The 21184-nt window shown below is 24.0% G+C and overlaps 2 protein-coding genes and 1 non-coding gene across 4 annotated transcripts in view; 2 read left to right on the forward strand and 1 right to left on the reverse strand.

Annotated features, from left to right (window-relative positions):
- LOC126906759 (protein NipSnap) overlaps positions 1-1325 on the forward strand; it is a 3027-nt gene extending 1702 nt beyond the window's left edge. The window contains exons 3-5 of the mRNA XM_050687588.1: positions 444-609; positions 672-939; positions 1007-1325. Coding sequence (XP_050543545.1) covers positions 444-609; positions 672-939; positions 1007-1155 — 583 coding nt within the window. The 3' untranslated portion in view covers positions 1156-1325. The remainder of the gene's footprint in view (positions 1-443; positions 610-671; positions 940-1006) is intronic.
- A 4476-nt stretch (positions 1326-5801) lies between these two features.
- The window catches only part of LOC126908561 (orcokinin peptides type B-like), a 32621-nt gene continuing 17238 nt past the window's right edge, over positions 5802-21184 (forward strand). Inside the window, exon 1 of one of the 2 annotated variants that reach the window (XM_050690738.1) lies at positions 5802-6190. In XM_050690738.1, the coding sequence (XP_050546695.1) occupies positions 6122-6190 (69 nt within the window). In that variant the 5' untranslated portion in view covers positions 5802-6121. The remainder of the gene's footprint in view (positions 6191-21184) is intronic. The other variant, XM_050690741.1, reaches the window with a different exon arrangement.
- Trnaa-agc (transfer RNA alanine (anticodon AGC)) lies at positions 10245-10317 on the reverse strand. Its single transcript has one exon. It is a non-coding gene; the product is annotated as a tRNA-Ala (tRNA).

Below are 21184 nucleotides of genomic sequence, written 5' to 3' on the forward strand. Positions count from 1 at the left end.
CGCAAATGGCTACCATATTGAAAAATATACTATTTTTGTATGATAATTATGGGTTTTGTATTTTATTTTAATAGAAGTTGATGTTGCTTTTGCAATTATCCATCAATTTTTTAAAATTAAACACTATCTACAGATTTGCATCGAAGCGTTTCTTATGATAGTGATTTTAATCACTGTCAGATTAAATCTATACTGGACCCTACTATGCAATGTCTCCACTATGCCGCGACCCCACTGTGCTATTTTTGTTATAATTTTAACTAATTTTTTTACATATTAAATCAAGAGTTATAGTTTCATGTGTAATTTTTTTTATGTATCACATAGGCAAAATCTGTTTCTATTAAATAAAAAGTTTTAAAATTCGATTTTTAATCCCTGAACATTTATCTTTTAGACTCAAGACCATTTATTTTTTTTAATAACTATAGTTTATATTTTAGTGAAAAAATGGTTCAATTATGCAAAAACACCCCAAATATAAATTATGAGCTTATAGGTTCATGGTCTGTTCAAGTTGGGGATTTAGATCAGTATGTTCATTTATGGAAATATACAGGAGGTTATGCAGAAATTGATAAAACCAAGGAAGTTTTATTTTGTAGTCAAGTAAGCTGAGTAATACTATAAGTTATTATAGAAAATTGTATGTGATAAATTAAATATTGCAGGATTTTAAAAAACTATCTAAAGAATGTGGTGGATACTTACGATCAAGACATTTACAATACTTACTTGCATTTAGTTTTTGGCCAGGTATCGAATTGAAATCGGGTTCCAATATTTATGAAATTCGTAGCTATAGTTTGAAACCAGGCACAATGATAGAATGGGGTAACAATTGGGCTCGTGCAATAAATCATCGTCGTTCAAATGATGAACCATTTGCCGGATTCTTTTCACAAGTTGGCAGATTATATAATGTTCATCATTTTTGGTGTAGGTTTTTTAATTTTTTATTTATTTCAAAAATTACCCAAAAATATTTATTTAATTAATTTTTCAGGCTACAAAAACTTGGAGATCCGTACTCAAACCAGAGAAGCAGCTTGGAGATCACCAGGATGGGATGAATGTGTTGCTTATACAGTTCCCTTAATTAAAGAGATGCAATCAAAAATATTACAACCTACTCAATTTTCACCAACTCAGTAATATGGTTCAAAATTCAATTTTATTCATTTTACAAAATTTATATATGTTATGGTCATTATATTATATCTTATTACCTTAAACTTAAAGATTATTATTGGATTAATATATTCCAGTAATTAAGATAAAAGTTAATTTAATTATAAAATAAATTGTTAATTTTAGATAATTTATTTTCATATGATATAAAATTATTATTTTCAATCTAAAGTTTGAATTAAAGTACTATTTTAAGTGTTTATGAAAATCTTTTATGATTTTTATCTCATATTATTTTATCATAATTTATATGGTAAAATAGTTGATTTTATAATACCAGTGCCATATTTGAATAAGGATATTTGGTATTTTTATGCAGTCATTTGTGAATCCCACATTCAAAGGGGTGGGACTCTGACAAATATTAGTTGTATAGAAACTATACATTTGAATGAACAACGGATTAGAAAAATGTGTGTAATTAACATGATCATAGTATATGATAACTTTCAAGGATATATAAAAAAAAGTACTATTGCTAAAAAATGATCTATCTTATCAAAAAAACATAAATAAACAGTAGAATTCAATATAAAATGATAGATACAATAAACTACTTAAAATAAAATTTTTATAAGAAAAAAATTGTATTTGTTTTTATATTTTGAACAAAAAGTTTTATATTCAAAAATTTTAAAAAATTTAGTTTTAAGTTTTAGAAATATTCATATAATACACATTTCTATCATTGCTACCAACTAGATCGTCAATTTTCCACTATAGTGTGACTTATATCATAGTCTGCACAGAGTTTATAATTATTAAAGATAAATAAAATTTTGGCTATTATTTAATATGGTTTATATTTATTAAGGTTTATTAAAAATGGGTTAAAACTAAAAGAAACAAATAAATAATATTTATTATTATTTTTATTTTTTGATTAATTAAGTAGTTTGTGGTAATTAAATCATTCTGTATATCTAAAATAAATATAAAGAAGGTATTTTAATTGTATAATACATTGAAGGATAAATTTGATGTTCATCACTTACTAGAGTGGTGAGTTTTTTTCATTATATTTATAGCAAAAAAATCACAGGAATGAAAGTTACATAATGCAAATTATAATTCTTTGAATTTCAAAAATTCGCATATTATTTTTGAGTTCAAAAAATTTGAATGAAATGCAAGTATAAATAACATTTAGGAGATATTTATTATGGTTAAAAATAATGCAATATTAAACCATAGAAAATATTGAAAATATTTTATTTTATAATATATAAAATTTTGATTAGTAGTTATTTAAATTTTATTAGCAGAAGTTAGAGGCTTAAACATAGATACAAATAGTGTTTTGAATTTAGAAGTGCTTAAGTTCCATACACCAAAAATATTGCCTTACTCCTGTTGAAATAGTGTGTCCAATTATCTTTTTATTTATTTATAAATAATCAATAATGCATAAAAAATTTTACAAAATAAAATTAATTTGTTAATAAAATTAACAAATTTTTTTTATTCTTCATTTTATAATATAATATATTATAAAATTATGATTATATAAACACAAAAAATATGTACAGGTTGTTCTTTTAACGCTAATCACTCAATTTATCTTAAAATAATATCTTATATGTGAATTTTCTTTTTAGCTTTTGTTAGTTACATTTGTATTTCCATTTGTTTGTTGTAAAATACAATTTATGTTCATCCCTTATATATTCTAGAGGTGTCAACTAGAAATTTTTCATTAGAAACATAATTATTTAATTAGCTTATAAAATAGAAAATGATCCAATTAAAATAATGACGGGTCGACTTTAATATATTATATTATATTATTTAATATAATATATTATATTATAATATATTATATTATATTATTTAATATAATATTTAATATATTAAATAATGACTTTAATATATTCATCACTATATATTGGATTGAATTGGAGTTACTAGTCATAAATTAAAGTCATAATAGTTTTAATCAACTCAAGCTAAAGATTAGAATGTCTTAAATAATATGTACCTGTATTTTTAATTTACTGCGAGATATTAAATTTATAGATTAGTTTTATCTATTGATTAATTTTTGATAAAAAAAGTTCTATATAAAGTCATAATTCAATTGTCACTGTAAATATGTAGGTGAGTGAGTAAATACATGCTTAAAATAATGTGCCGTTATTGCTATTATACGGGCTTAAGAGAGTGTACCGGCTGTTTTCTTCATAAGTTTTAATTTATTATACAAATCGTGGGAATTATTGCAAAGTCGTGCAGGTGTCTAAAACTAACAGACGTCAGTGTAAGTGTTAAAATTATCATTGTCCACGCCATGTCGATAGCACCCGCACATAACTATGATGTGTACATATGTAAAAACTTTAGATGCTTATACTCCATTTTACTGGAGTCATTTCTAGTCATTTTCCATATGAAATGGCTCCATAAATTATTTGTTGTACTTAAAACAAATTTAAGCAAGTAATAAGAAAATTGAATTTAATGAGATATAAGAGGTGATAATAAATCGTTAACATACATCAGAAAATGTGTAAACATTAAATTATATCATAACATTAGTATGAAAATTTTAAATCTACTCACTTAAGTACGTAAAAATATATTTGAAAATACTTTAATATACTCAAATAATTTGACAAAATTGATTCCCCTTCTCAATAAATAATATTATATATAATAAAGTATATATTTTTTTGGAATTATTGACTTATCCAGTTTGGAAAAAAATAACTTTGATCCTCGGTGCAAAGTGTAAACACATTATTTAAGTTAGAGATGACAATAATTTGAGTATACATTTATGATTGCAAACTTGAATTTAGAAAGCTAATAGAAATATTTTGTAGTTATTTATTTTTGTTTTGTTTTTAAAAAATATATTAATACAATTTAATAAAAAAAATAATTTATTACGTAAATGTCTATTTCTATCTATTCGTGTAATTATTTAAAATAAATTTACAAGAAAAATAGATATAACGGAGTATAAATTTGTCAAACAAGCATGTTTAGACAACTTTATACTTCCTTACACTACACATATATAATAGGCATCACGCTTAAGATATCTCCATTAGATAATTTTAGTAAAAGTTAAACCAGAAAACAAACGACAGTCTAATTTTTTGATAGGAAATTGAGCAATGATAATTTTTCAGAAGGAGAGAATGTCAAAGCAAAAGCATCAATTGTAAATATCTCCTTACTGAATCTTGATAATGCTTTGTGATAGAGGGAAAATTAAGTGGTATAAAACAGCAGCAAGTGGGGAGAATTAAAATGATGTAGCAATAGCATTAGTTAAAAAATAAAATCAGAATAAGAGCCCTTTATTCTCAATTATAGATTTCCCTAAGTGGCGCCAACAATTGCAATTCATATTAGATGATTTGTTATAATTTAGTGTTAGTTTTAAACTTGTAGCTATATTCAAGAGTAAAATAGTAAATAATATAGGAAAATCGAATAATATTTTTTAATCTTTATGTTTTTTTTTTTAACAGAGCTGCGAACCTAAATTATTATAATTTTTGAGGTAATGGGAAATTATAACTATCGTTTTATAGTATTTTAGACTAGATTTTCGGTTATTTTCTCAATAAGGTTGAATTTATAACACAATTATAAAATACTAACTATTTACAATGTTTAATAAAATGCTGTTATAGGCTTGAGCCTATAGAACCACCAAATACACTGTTGAATATTACTTGAAAAATATGAATTAATAAACTAAGATGAAAAAATTGTTTATTTATGATTAGATTTATTGATAAAATTATTTTCGCGGTAAAAAGTCTTTTTGGAAAATATACAACAATTAAAAGTTTTAACCATGCAATATATATATATATATATATTTGCGCTACAGTAACATTTAAAATTACAGCAATAATTTAAAAAAACATACTTTATCAACTCTCGAAAACACTTTATAACTCAAATTGTACAGTATACATAATTCTGTTTTGTTTTGTAACGATGTGTATCCGTTTTTGTTTCCTACACATACATCATAGTTGTTCGCTCAACTTTATTGTGGTACGTCATGAATAATTAACTTAAAACTAAAATTTCATGAATTAAATATGTAGAATTTTAGGACTTAAAATCATCATTGTTTTGTTTTTTACTAGCTCTTTTGTTTATGTGCAAACAAAAGTGACGCAAGTGCTAAGCGATACGAACATTTGCGAAATAATCAGTGTAAGTAGATCATTTAAACGTTGTTTGCCTCATGGATTTATCTTAAACAAATAGTCTATAACAATTGTCTAGTTGAAACAACCTGTTTAAGGGTGTACCTCGATATGAAAAAAAGTAATAATTGTACACTGCTCAAGGCATTACTAAACAAAAGACCGTTTTTATTGGACTTTTTACTAAAAAAAATACAACTTTTATTTTAATTGAAGCCATTTATAACAACTAGATGCAAAATGACCACAAGAGTTTGTTGTTTGGTATTATAGTGTACAAAATTATTAAAAAAAAAACCATTACCGCCACCGCATGCCGCCGCTGTTGTCAGGCAAGTTTTCGGGGGTTGGTGCTAAAGGCGGAGCTGTTGCCGCGGTGGTGCGCGCGTACTATCCATATACAGTAACGTGTGCTTAAATATAAATATATATATATGGGCATCAACATTTAGGATACCCGCACTTATTCGGCCGCCAACGATACTGGACAGTCTTCTTCACCGTTTCCTCGTGTCCTATTAACGCAGCAAATCCACGTACTAAGATATATGAAGTACTAGTGCTCACGAAGATAAATCTGAAGGATCCGTACGAATAATAAAAAAAGTAAAGACACAAAAAGATTGTGTGCACTCTGAATTGACGCTAACGATAGACTTAACTTAAAGTCCGAACAAGCTGTTGATCTTCCTGAATAACAGTTAAAATCACGTGGTAACTGATCAATCATAATTTGAACAAAAAGCGATTTAACAATGGTATACAGCATAGTCACAATTATTGCTGCGATGCTATGTGTTCACGTACGGGGCTATCCAACAATGGTAAGTATTTTTTTAAATTTCACTTATAAATTTAATTGCGGGTTATAGAAACTTCAAGATACTTTTTGTAATTCATACTTAAGATGAACATCTAAAATTTATGAAGCATATCTAAGTATATCTAAGTATGTGCATATTTGACAAATATTGTTTAAAAATATATTTTTTCATTATTCTTTTCGCGGAATTTTTTGACAGTCTTTTTTTTTTACAATACTTGTAATGTCTTGAAAATGTTCATCTATACATATATCAATAAATTGATTGATTAAATCATATTTCTTTTAAAGTGGTAAATTTGTTTATTTATTCTTAGCATTATGGACATTGTAAAGGTTTTACAAAAGAGCAAGTGAAGTATAGCAGTAATATTTATATAAAATGAACATGAATTTCTTTTTATATTGCAATTAAACAAAAATAGAAAATTACAATAATTTTAATTGTACTTTATATCATGTATTTCATATGGTGTCAATATTTAATGGCTTACATTTATAATTCATATCGTCTAACTAGAAAATACAACTCAATTGCTTAACCTACTTAATATGGTTGATTATTTAACTACAATATTAATAAAAAAAATGTTAAACTGAATTTTAGTTTTCAAAGATATAATTGTGAATTGTACGCATTTTTAAATAAATTATCAGTAGAGTAATTAAAATTCTTCAGATTTCGATTCAATTTATAAAACTAAATATATCTTATATCGTTAAATTTATCAGATTAAATTTAATTATACTTATCTGTTTAATATTTAAATAATTTTTGAAAGTACAATTCCACAATTTTATCCGAAAATTTATATTAAAAAAAGTTTATAATAAAGTAAATTTTTAATATGCAGACTGTTTAATTTAAGTTTGAATTCTCCTTAAAAATCGAATTACGTGTAATTTATTAATTTTTTCTTTTCGAAACTACAACTTTTAAAAAAATTATATTGAGATTTGTTATGGAAAAGTAAAAATAAATGAACTACATCAACATAATGAGCAAAGTTGTATAACCATAAAAAAACTTTAAATTATAAATTATGATTGCAATAATTCTAATAATAAGCAATTTTATTTTTAAGATTTAAAAAATAAAAAAAAATAAACGACTTTACTCTCGGGCTTTGGTTGTATTAAAACTGCCGAGTGTTTTATGATAATATGCAGTGGTGTAACCAAGGTCGGATTAAGAGAGGGGATGTTAATTCTTTTCAAAACTAGGTTGGGTTGGGTTTTATATTGTTGGATGATTTTTTTTAGTTATTTAAGAAAATTATTTTGATGATATCCAAAAAATTTTTAGCCCCTCAACAGAAAAAATCCGGTACAGTGGGGACGTGACAAAGTTGGGACAAATATAGATATGTGACAGTGATTGTCATAACTATTTTTTGTAATTTCACTCAAATGTTAAGTGCTCGTTAAAATATTTGGTGAATTGAAAATAGTTTATTTGTAATTTTTTTCTTTGACGACCAATTTCTCATATTAAAATAATCGTGGGATGTTAATTTGATATAGGTTTGAATAACATAGTTTGGTTGGAATAACACAGTCAATCCGAAATATATTCAAAATTTGAATTGAAAAAGTTTTTAAATATTTGTGTGTGGTCTCTTTTAAACTCATCTGTAGGTTTTTTTAATGGATTTTCAATAAAAGCATACCAAAAGAAAGATTTAATTGTCTTTATTACACCCTATTAAAATTTTTTTAGGATTGTGTTAAAAAAAATTGTATTATTTTTATATGCAAAACATTTTTTTTTAAAATACCATTTTTTACGGTATTGTAATTTTAAGATATTTTTTTTAAATTTAATTGTTTTTTCTAATTTTCAATATGATAAGTTCATCTAGATTCGTTAATAGGTTCGTTTAATGCAAAGATAATCAAAATCGGTCCAATAAGAGCTCAGAATTTTCATTAACAGAAAAAAAAACATATCATTAAAACCAATACCTTCTTAGCTTTGCATTAAAGCTAAAATGCATAAAAATTATTTAAATGTTGTGTTTAATATACTTTACAGAGTTTATTTTTATTACTGTATATGTAAATAGTTTTCGTATTCGGAAATTATTAAACAATTGATGACAGACATTCAATTTCAATCAGTCGGTCTATTAATAAATCAGTATGATTCGTATATTATATCTAGTAAATTTTTGATAATGTTTATATTTTTAATACTTAATCATTGATATTTTAATCATTTATAATGATTGATTTACATGACGAACATCAACCAACCACCCAACTCTTTTACAAGCAGTACAGCTGCCCTAATAGAACTTTTTCGGCATCACTGACTCACCTCTGTAAACACCATTGATAATATGCATTTTAATATGTAATAAATAATAAAATTAATTACTAAACACTGTGGTGTGTTTGGATAGGAATAGTGAACGAAATATTTTCAATTTATCGAACAAGATAAGGTTGGGTAGTCGTACTAAAGAAAGGAACAGATCACATATTCGAAAGTTATTTATACGAAAAGTCATATGTACTAAAGACGTGTATTTGAAAATAAATGTATTTCATTAAAATACACTACACATAAGAATATATATACATGTTTATATTATATATATATATATATATATATACTAGTGTTATATAAATTTCATCGCTGTTGTTTAATAAGTATTGTTTTTATTTAATTTTAATAACGAAATGGAACTGGGTTTTAGAGGGTTATTAAAAAAATGTATTTCATGGGCTTGAAATCATGACCTTTTTAATGTTAATTTTAAGACGTTTTTAATTAATTTTAGCAAGTATTTTTCTGAAAGGTAACCTCTATTGTCAAATCTATTGAATTGCACTTTAACATAATCATACAATTTTATTGAAATTAAAATTACATTTTTTTCTATTATAAAGAAATTATTGTGTAAATAATAATAATTATACCTCCCTAATTGGCGCATTTTTTTAATAATAAAGACTAAATACGATAATTTAAGAACTCAACATTTTAAATTTTAATTCATGTTTTATGCTTAGTGCCATATCGTAACAAGAACAACACATTACTAAATAATATCACAAATTACTTAATAATTTTTTTCTCCAACTTCCTTTTTGAAGCATTCTTACGAAATATTTAGGACTCAATTTTAATCTCTTAATACACTAAGACGTTTTGGAATTTTTGTTCATTATAAAGGTTTGCTAGGTATGTAAAAGGAATGTTTAATATTAGAAAAAAATCATAGTTTGTATCATTAGTAACTATATCTAAGTATTGAAAACCTAATAGGTTAAGTATAATTTCATAGATACAGTTAGTTAAATTATTCAAATCAGTAAAATAATTAATAATATTAATTATTTTAACAACATATTATGTTGTTATACTTAAAATATATACTATACAGAGAGGCCCACCACTCACTGACAACTTAAATAACTTTTGATCCAGTTAATATTTTTAGTTGATTTTTTTTTTAAATAATAGTTATACGTTAGGTCTATAGCTATATCTCAATAATTAATTTTTTTACATTTTATTAAAAATATTAATTATTTTTAAATTTTAAATAAAATGTAAAAAAAAAATCTAAGATAGCTATTTTGTAGAGTAGAATTTAAGAAAAATTTTAGTAAAAAATTATCTTATTAATATTCAGTAGTAAATATTCTGTAGCATTTTGAAGTTTGTGAAAATTTGAATTTTCATTATTATTTTACGGTATTAAACATTGAAATACGTATTGAGAAAAGGACAGAAGAAAACGCCATCTTTTCAATATACTTTTGAATGAGAGTGATAAGTAATAATTGCCTTATCTAATTTCTTATCATGGTATTAATGCCAAGTTTGTAATGTATACACATTATCATCATATGTATACACAGTAATCATGAATTATTTTATACGAATACAACATAATTAAATAATTTATAAATCAAAGTTAAATTCAAAAAAAATTCCTTGATTATTGTGTTTTAAAAATTATTATTATTATTACCAATTTACATCTAAAAATTTACATATAAATGTTTAATTAAAAACTGTTTGGAAAGTGCAAAATTTCATTTGGAGGCGCCGGGTATCGATCCCGGTACCTCTCGCATGCTAAGCGAGCGCTCTACCATCTGAGCTACGCCCCCTGTTGATCTATTAAGTAATTTTATTACTACATAAAAGCAAATACTTGTTGTTATCCTAACAAATTGTCAATTAATGATGTAATGGTTCTTAAAAGCGAATAATACTACTCAATTTCAGTTAGTTAAATAATTAAAATAAATAAATAATTTTTAATCAGCTTTGAAATACAGTTAAAATTAGTTTTATTAAAAGATTTTTCTTTTCTGTTATTAAATAGATACAGATTATAGATTTTATTAATTATACGTTTAACAGGTTTTCATTAAAAATAATAATTTTATCAATTATTACACTATAATAATATAAACAATTATTTAACTCTGAATTTTTTATTTTTAATACAAACTATCATTTTATGTGCTTAAAATCACGATCATGAGCATTTATAAATCATACAAATAAAAAAAAAGCCTTTAATCAGAAATGCTTTTTTTTAGTTTTTAAATTTTCGTTATACACAAGAAAAACGGCTGAATATATTATAGTTCTAAATTAATCACATAATACATAAATATAACATTAATTTTACTTAATTAATTAGCCACAAGTGATCAATTTTTATTATATAACATTAATAATATTACCGCGCAGATAACCTAATAAATTTTATAATAATAATATTTTATTGTTTTATGAGAATTCGATAAGAATTAGGAAATCAATTAAATTGTTTTAAAAAATCGTATATTTTGAGTAGAAAAATTTTCTTACTTTACGATGGCGATTGTATACGCGAAAATTAGATAAGATAATACAAATAAATATGAGCAAGGTTATAGAATTATTTTGAAATTAAATTCTATCTAAAAAATGTTTTGTGGAAAGAATCAAGAAAAAAAAGAATTTATTTATTTTAAAAATTAAAAAATAGCTATATATACAGGGTGTTCAGTAAGTCAGTAAAAGGGTTGTTTGTAACAATGAGAACAATAGAAACCCGTTTCCTGACTTACTGAACACCCTGTATATAAAAATAACGGAAATAAACAGTTTTTTATTAATTGTCAAAAAAAGGATTTAAATTTCATTTTTGAAATTGTCCTAATGTGAATTTAACATCAATAGCATTGTGTTAAAATATTTTTCAAACAATAAAAGTAAGCAAATTCTTATTCTTTATTATGCTAGTCCTGAGCCTTGGCATTTTTCATACGAGATAGAACCTCTTAGTTTGCATTCTAAGATTTGATTTTAAATACAAATACTAATGAAGTTTTCACATTCAAAACCGCTTGAATAATTATATATATATATATATATGGTACTTCTAATAAATAATAAACTTTAATGTCTACAAGATCACACTAAAAGAGATAACGTGTATAATTTCTTACCAATTGGAAAATAAATAATCTCTTATTTTATCAATGTAAATTGATTATTAATGATTATTCCACCACCCATTATTATTATTTTGGCTCATATGAAATTCTTACATTATGATAGTTTAATTTTAATAATTTTGTGTCATTATTCCTATGGCATCCCACCATGGCTATTTATAATTAATAATTAAAAATAATTAATTTTAAGTATTTCTATGAATTTATTAATGTTTATACTAGGAATAGGTCAATTATCTAGAATGATAATCTTATTCAAGTTGATTATTTTAGTAGTAAATTGCTTGGTAATTGATACTTTTAATATTTTGATCAGTTGTGTATATTTTGTAAAATTTAATTAGTGATTTAACATTATTTTTTTATCTTTAAGAACTAACAATGAGGATTTAATAAAAGACTATCGTGTATTTTTGTTTTAACTTTTTGTCCTTTTTGTTTTAGTATGCCTTGATGGTTTCTACTTAATTATTTTAAATTATTAACATTTATATGTAGGGATGGGCACTACTTGGAATTTCCGAGACGTAAAACCTACGAGTAATTATATTATGTCATATCAAAATTATATGAGTTTTTAGATGTATTTATGGAATCATTTAATTGTTAAAACATACTAGTTATTCTTAAAAATTTAAAACCCTTTTTTGTATGATTTTGCACTTTTGTGGGTGTAATTTTTTCTAAGAGTTTTCGTAAAAAATTTTTGTTGTAAACCAGAAAAAAATAATAGTAAAACATGTTTAATTATCAAATTATACGTTTCTAATTTATTTTTGAACTTTTATGTTTTTATTGAAACATTTTCAATTAAATAAACTTCTAGCTTTCTCTACTGTCATAAACAAAAATAATTTTATTTAATTTTCGTTCAATTATAATTAGTAATATATTAATATTTATGAACTTTTTAAGTATCAGCATGAGTGATGAAGTACTTCTATCACTCATGTTGATTACGTAATTGGTTAAATTAAAGTGTAATAAAGTTAAGTTAAATTGTAAACAAAAGATTTTCTTGATTTAATCGTATATATATATTAATAATAATAAAGAATATTTAACATTTTAATACCATATTGAAAAAATAGTTGTAAAAACGTTTATCTCATCATAAATTTTTACCACGCCCAAAATGAAGTATAATGATACACGAAGTAGTGTAAGAGTCGTATGTATTTATGAGCCATTCGTCTAAAAGTTTACAAAATAATAATTCAAGTAGATGTAAAAGTATATTTGTCTATTTGTTTTTAATTATGTTAATAATTTAAAACGAAAGCTGAATTAACAAACAAATCGCGTGGACATTTAGGGTAATACATTTGTTGGTCTAGTGTAGCGCAGTTCATTAGTTAGGTAACAAATTGAGACGCATAAATGTAAAAAAAAAATGGTATTCGGTTAAAACTTTGTTAAGAAAATTATTCAAGTATTACTCTTACGATAATTCTACAATTTACTTTGACTGGGTTACTTTTTTCATCTTATTTATAACGAAACTAGTGTACTTCAAAAACAAAACTTTTTAGTTCTACCATAGTAAGCACCGAAAATTCAAAACATAAGTAGTGCTTCATACTTGTAATCGAAACGTGACACAAGAAAGAATTAATTAATTGGAAGTGTATTTTTAGGTTATATTGCGTGTTGTCAAATTTTTAAGCAAAAATAGACACGTTTTCATGGAGTTTTCTAATTATTAAAGATGTAATCAAATATTGTCTTCTTGATAATGTCTAATCAAATTTAGTGTAACATATTGATGATAAGAAATAATTATTCTTTATTTAAAAGTATAATTATTTATTACTACTGAAAGTTTTTTCAACTTGTCGATTCTTATTAATTTATCAAGTACTATTATAAGAAACAAATGCACAAGGAGACCGTGTTATCGAATTAGTGCAGTATCTTTTTTTTCCTTTTGGTTTCTATCTCATTTACTGTTCACTTAAGTCTCGTTGGATTACATTGAATTGTTACACAGGCGTGTACCGTGGTATATTAATCCAGATAAAAGCATCAAGTGATATATTTTTTTAACGAACATAAATTAACACATCTCTCTAAGAACTCAAAGTAATTTGGTCGTCGAGTTGATATTTTATCAATGGGCACGATTTGGCATTGGTGTTGTTTACTGTTAAAAGACGAAACGGTAAACTTGTTTAGCAACTAATTTTCATTTTCTCGATGATACGTGGGTATTATTTTCCAGTGGTAAATCTATTTAAAATTTTCAATTTCTACTAAAAATATGTTTTTATTAATTTTACTTTATTATTATGTTAATTTAAAAATGTTGTTTTATTCTTTCCTTTATTTTTCAAATATTTGATATTTTTTACAGTGCAATTAAAAAAAACGAAACAGTCGTCAACATAAATGTAACAACATTTTACATTGAAATCAGTTTTTTTTTAATTGTTGGTGATTCGTATTTTAATTTATAATACGTGATTTGGATGTAATAATAACTGAGCATTTAGATTTTAAATAACTTGTGTAAAAATATCTGGTAAAAGCAAAATTGTGATTATATTTCATTTTTTTTTTTTGTTACATGAAAACGTACTTTTGGGGAGTTTTTGAAAAACAGATATTTGCAGAAGCATCGCAAATACTTGAAAATCAATTAAAAAAGTATTAGAGATTTCTAATTACCGATTAGTCTAATATCATCGAATGATCTCTTAAGACTTTGATTACTGTATTTTCAGCAAGGAAGTTTATCTATTTTACTTGAGATTGAAATTGATGTATACACAACTAGTGTAATTTTAAACGTGTGTCTTTGCCATGACATTCATTAATTATAAGTTATTTGGTAATCTGGCAAAAGATCAAAAAATAGATAAAGTAAAGAACACAAGTAACTTAATATTATATTCATTGTACGTGCTTAGATTTAAAAATGAATTTAATTTAGCATATTAGTAGGGATTTGAAAACTAAATTTAAAAAAATTCATATAAATATGAAGTAATAAATAAATAGTTTCCATCAATATGGTTTGGGTTAACACTCAAATTTTTTATTATAATGAATAATCTATAGAATGAAAAGATAATTAGTGAGTGGGCATAATGAAGTTGACAGAGAGTTTATTTTGTAGTTGAAGAGGAATAGGGTAGTATTAGAGGCAACGGCTCCCCAAAAATTTTAAAAACCGAATCTCAATGTTAAAAAGCAGATCTTATAAATATTGTCAACATACGGCCAAACAAAAAAAATATTTTATTCTCATATAGGTAGTTATATAATATATAATATTTCATATATTATTATTATTCATTTAAAGAGTGATTATCAAAAAAAAATGGCGGTGCCGAAATTTATGTAGCCATCAGACATTAAAATATATAGAACCCTGTAAGATGAAAGTATTTATTCTGCCAATACATTGTAAAGTTTCAGTAGTATTATAGAAAAAATCAGCATAAATCATTCACGAAAAAACCTTTCAAGTTAATTTTAAAATTTGTAAGATAAAGATTATTTTTGATGAGCGTAGGAGGGTTTGTTTAAACTATATTTAAAAGAGGATGATTCAAGGGAAAAAAATGAATAGACTGTTTCCTGGATTTAAAAACTGAAATTGGTTGTTTTGCTTGTAAGTGGGGAGCTTATGTCGCACACGATCCTTAGTTAAGGAACGTGTGTAACATAATAATTAAAGCGTTAAATACAAAAATATTTTACAATAATCAAACTTATCTCAGCTAACAAGAAAAATGTAATTCCACTTTATACTTAAAATAATTTCAACTTAAGCAAAATTATTGTACGAGTTATGGAAGAAAATGATTATTTGCTTAGGACGTGCTAGAACAGATTGAGTTACTTAAATGGCAGTGACAGAACAAACGCAAGTTTGTAAGTCAAAGTCATAATTGAAGCGTTAAAACTTTTGAATAGTTATAATGTAAAGTAATTACTTGACAGATTTATTTAAATGATTGTCGACAATTTAATCTACTAAACTCAAGTGATTATTGATTTAATTTACAGAGTGATGCATGTATGAGTTTCATTAATTATTTATAAATATTATACATATAGTTTTTTTGCTATAAATTCTGGTCATTAGTTGAAATGTTATACTCGTTAATTTTTAATGTATAACAATTACTCATCAATAACAACTATAATATTGCACTTATATATTTAATGTAATTTATTTTTAAATTTTACTAAATGTTAGTAAGATAATACCAAATATAAGTATATACTCCTAGAAATAAAGAAAATCCTTAAGTACTTCCAGTAATAAGTGAAATGAGTGTACTTAATTTAGGTGAAGTTAATGTTTTAAAATCTGTAATTTTTAGTTTTATTGCTAAATATCTATTATTTCGTTTATTATTTGCTTTAGTAATAAATTAAAACTTATCAAGCTACAAGACTTTGAATAACTTTGTAATTTATTATAGTATTAAAATTTCTAGTAACATTTAATCTCATGTTCACTTTATGGTATTATTTCCGTTGAATAGGAGGAAACCGAGACAAATGATTTTGGTATTCGATAGATATCGCGCTATTGTGAGAATACAAATCGAGTTTTTCGAAGGTGTACACTAAATGACGTCTCTGGGGAGCTGTAATATTTATTACATTTTACAACATCATTTAGCTACTGAATTTAAATTTAGTTAATGGAAAGTCATTCTTCACATTTTATCATTATAAATGTTTATCATAAAGTTAAATAGAGACGTTAAAAATCAAAAATTCAAGTTCGAGAAAATACAATCCATCACCTATCGTTCAACGTTTAGAATTAAGAGATTTTTCTTACAAGACAATAATTTTTTTTATTACATCATACTTTTATGAAATTAAAAATTGATTCGTATAAAACAAAAATTGAATTATGAAATCATATTCATGATAAAGAATAATTGCTGCCCGAAAATATGCTATTTGAAGACAAAAAATGAGGTTTACAACTTGTAGTAAATTTCTAATCCTTGTACTGTATCTATTTTTATGTGAACATTTTCTTAAAATTATAATTTATTATAAAATTGAATTGGACTATATTCTCTCGTACATTTAAGTGTATATTTTTAAATAGTTGAGTGTTATATTTACACCTCAATAGCACGATAGCTATAGAAAAGCAATAATTTACTAAAGANACACCTCAATAGCACGATAGCTATAGAAAAGCAATAATTTAAGTACTCACCTTCTAATTGAAGTACATTACTCAAAACGTCGCTATGAATACATTTTTAAAACATACTAATAATACTGCAAATTAAATTCCTTTTAATTTTTTGAAGCAATATTGTGATATATATCATCTCTAAACAAGACTTCTCTAACTAAAAATTTATTAACTTTGAGTTATAGCCACTTTTGAGTAGTAAAAATAAGATAGTATAGTATAGTTTTTATTTTTTGTTAGTATTTATACTTCGGATGAAATATGACATTTTTAAGATTCCAATATGTTATAATTTATAACGTTCATTATTATTAATACAATTAGTCCCATTTACAAAAATTTTTTTAAAACAAACTAAAAGTTTTTTTAAGCTTGTTAGTTTGTAATTGTAATAGTAATATTTAAATAATAAATCTATTATTTTTAAATATCAATTTTAAAAATTCTCTGAAAATAACTATTTGATTTCCAAATAAACAAGTTTCATTATGACATCTTTTTACTTTATATGTTAATGATATAGTAAGACCATTATTCTATTTTGATAAAATAACAAGGGAAATCCAATTTAAATACATTTATATTTTTTAATACCAAAATGACACGTCACAGTAAAGAGTTTGCAAAATTGTATTAAGTCAAAACTACTGACGTGAAAATAATGTAAGATTTAATGTACTTTTTGAAGGTAAAATATAATTTTACTTGATGTTTTTTGTTGACAAATTGAATAAAATATTTATTTATTATATGAATTTTTTAATGTGTTACTCTCAACAAATTTCATGATGATAAACATAAACATGGATGATAATTATAAGATAAAAAAGTTATGTTTTTGTTGTTTTTATAAAAACATCATTTTTAAGATGTATTTTGAATGCTAATAATAATCTGAAAAAGTTTCCAAATATTATAGATAGTTTAAATATTAGTTTTTTAATAAAAATTTCCGATATTCAACGAGGCTACATTTATGAATCGTATTTCTTTTTCTTTAATTTTATTAGACGCTGAATTCCGTTTCTTTCAATCAATTATTTTGTTAAGTTACAGCCGCTTTTACGTGTATTAAAAAAGTGGCACGTTTGCCTAATCAATGATTATTTAGTATTTCTGTCCTGCTTTTTTTTATTAAATATTTAATTTGAAAGTTTCTTTTATTATTAAAGTGAGTTTTAACCATTATATACCCCGTAAAAACTACCAATAGATCATAAATTATTTGTCGTTGAGTGCGTAGTGGAATAAAAAAATATCTAAAATTCACAATTTAAAGGTCAAGAAATCATTTTTTTTACTCCGTGACAGATTAATTTTAAGTATCATTTTTCCATATGACTTGGTGTAAAATGTTTTAAGATTATTTGTTTCCATACATTTGTTCCATGCAATACAGAGACTCCACTTATCCGTATTAAATCTGCATCTCTATTATTCAATTATTTGTATCCATATAAGAATAAACAGAGTGATTCATTAAGAATAAAATATTCATTTTCTTGGAAACTATTGATAATTTTTTATTTTTTTTGAAAGAAAAATATTGTTTGATTCAAAATACTCTTAAGTAATATGCAGTTAAATAATTTTTGTTTATATCCCTTCAGGGATAAAAAATCTAAACTTTAATTTTGTTTAATGAGAACTCTTATTTTAGTTACATAATATGATAGGAAAAACTTTTTTTAGCTTCGATGCAAAGCTGAGAAGGTATTAATTTTACTATAATGTGTTTTTTTCTTTTTTTTGTGTCCGTTACCACTTTTCTCAGCTCTCACCGAACCGATTTCTTTCAACGATATGTCAAAAAAATTACAAATTGTATCTAATCGAAGATATTACCCTCAAAAATTGAAAAAATTTCCCTCGTTCCCCGNTTAATTTTGTTTAATGAGAACTCTTATTTTAGTTACATAATATGATAGGAAAAACTTTTTTTAGCTTCGATGCAAAGCTGAGATGGTATTAATTTTACTATAATGTGTTTTTTTCTTTTTTTTTGTGTCCGTTACCACTTTTCTCAGCTCTCACCGAACCGATTTCTTTCAACGATATGTCAAAAAAATTCCAAATTGTATCTAATCGAAGATATTACCCTCAAAAATTGAAAAAATTTCCCTCGTTCCCCCTAAATAGGGGAAATCTTCAAAAAAATTACAAATTTAGATAACACTAATTTTCAATTTTTTTTACATAAAACTGCCATAACTTTTTTTAAAATGATCAAATCAATAAAAACTTTTTGTTTTATAAATACATGATGTCTTTATCTATCATTTGGTATATTTTTTTTTATAAATCTGACCCTTTACTTGCTCACATGAGGATTCAAAATGACAACTTTTTCAGAAAAAAATTACTTTTTCAACTTAACTTTTGAACGTGTTTCAGACAACTTTATATATATCTTAAATTAAAACTAATGTAATATACTTTATTATTGAAAAAAAAAATGCCAGACTTTATTTTGTCTTCATGGTGAAAATGGCTACCAAATGCTATTTTTGTGTGAAAATTCTTGATTTTGTATTTTAGTTAATTTTAAAGTACCTTACAAAAGTTTTTGAGTTGGAAAACAATTTTTAAATCATTTGATTTTTATCTCATTTAAATTCAATAACTTTAAAAAATATCAAGGACCCTATCACTGTTGTCCACAGTCGTTTGAAGAAATTTCTTATTCATAATAAAATTTTTTTAATGTGATTTTTTTTTTATGGCTCTCACTTGATTAATTTTTTTGAACAATACAACAATTAACCACAACTACCCAGCTGAGTAGATTTTTTTAATAACATTTTGATTGGTTTTTTTAGTTAAAAGTAAATTATTAAAATTATCTTCTGGCAATTTCAGTTGTAGAGTATTTTTAATCACCAAAAATTACTCAGAAATGATTACTATGATTTCTATTTAAGTGATCTATTACAATAAAAATGCAAATAAATAGTAATTATACAATTTCTTGACTGCATATTAAACTTAACAATACTATTTTTTATTCTCATAAAATTTTCTATTTAATCATGTAAATTTCAAACTTGAAGTTGAGCTTAAAGTAATGGTAAATTTCAACTTTTTTTCATTATAAACTTTCAAAAAATCAACTTTAAAATACCAAAAAAATATTCAGTGAATTTTGTTGTTTTTTGTTAAAGTTTAAGTTTTTGACCAATTTTTTATTGATAATTTGCCGTTTAGTATAAAATAACAGTAATTTGTCTACGTAAAACTCGATATTATCTATCATACAAAAATCTAATCTTTAATAATTCAGGTCTTTTAATAGCAAAATTGATAAAAAAAATCTGTTTAAAATTTTCCCATGGACCAATATAAATTTTGAAAATATTTAGAATGTAAAATGTAACAATCTTAGTTAATAGACGCATACTCTTATATTCAACCTGAGTTTATTATTGTAAATTGTTGAACCATAGAAAGAATATACCCATTGAAACAGTTTATTGTTGCCTCCGGTTTTATAGAACCTTAAATAATGATGAATTTGTATTTTAAATTCAAATCTTTAAATAATAATTTTAAAACGCAACCGATTGATCCTTTAAAAAAATTAAAAGAACAAAATTATAGAAGTTTTTTTCTATCACATCATCAAATAAAAAAAGAGACTTCATTAAAGAAAATGAAAGTATAAGTTTTTTATCCTTGAAGGGATAAAAAAATGATTTAACTACATATTAAATTAGAGTTTTTTGAATCAAACAATATTCTTTTTCAAAAGTACAAAAATTAATTTAAAAAATAACAATTTCGTATTTCGGGAACTCTGTTGCAATAACAATGTATGTGTTAAACTTTGATAATAGTGTTGTAAATAATATTGTTCCCAAAATACATATCCACGTTTTTTAGTATTTTTTCGGCTTATTGAGTTAAATATTTTTTAGATATAAATTTAAATTTTTAATATATTTTTAACTTTAAATAATATTATTAGTGATCAATTTTTATTACATAATATTTTTCTTTACGAATATTTAAATATTTCATTAGTTACTAAGAAAATAAGTTTCTTATCTTAAATAAATCACCTGTATACGCAATAGGTTTATACAGCGTATTTCAAATATTATTTTATATAAATTTCAAATTTGAAAATTTTCGAAGAAATTTATAAATTTGTTTTGAACTTGAATTTATAAAATGGTATTATAAAACATAATACCAATTGGTGTTCATTTATAGAATACATTTTAGGGACTTTTAAGTCTAGTGCAGACATTTATTTATAGAAGTAAAAATGAAATATTCATGACATTTCCAGAAATGCAACAATTAATTTACAGATTATACTGTTACAGGTATACAAGAAGTAGA

Source organism: Daktulosphaira vitifoliae, unplaced genomic scaffold (assembly GCF_025091365.1).
Source record: "Daktulosphaira vitifoliae isolate Bord-2020 unplaced genomic scaffold, ASM2509136v1 Scaffold_5, whole genome shotgun sequence".
Lineage (NCBI taxonomy): Eukaryota > Metazoa > Arthropoda > Insecta > Hemiptera > Phylloxeridae > Daktulosphaira > Daktulosphaira vitifoliae.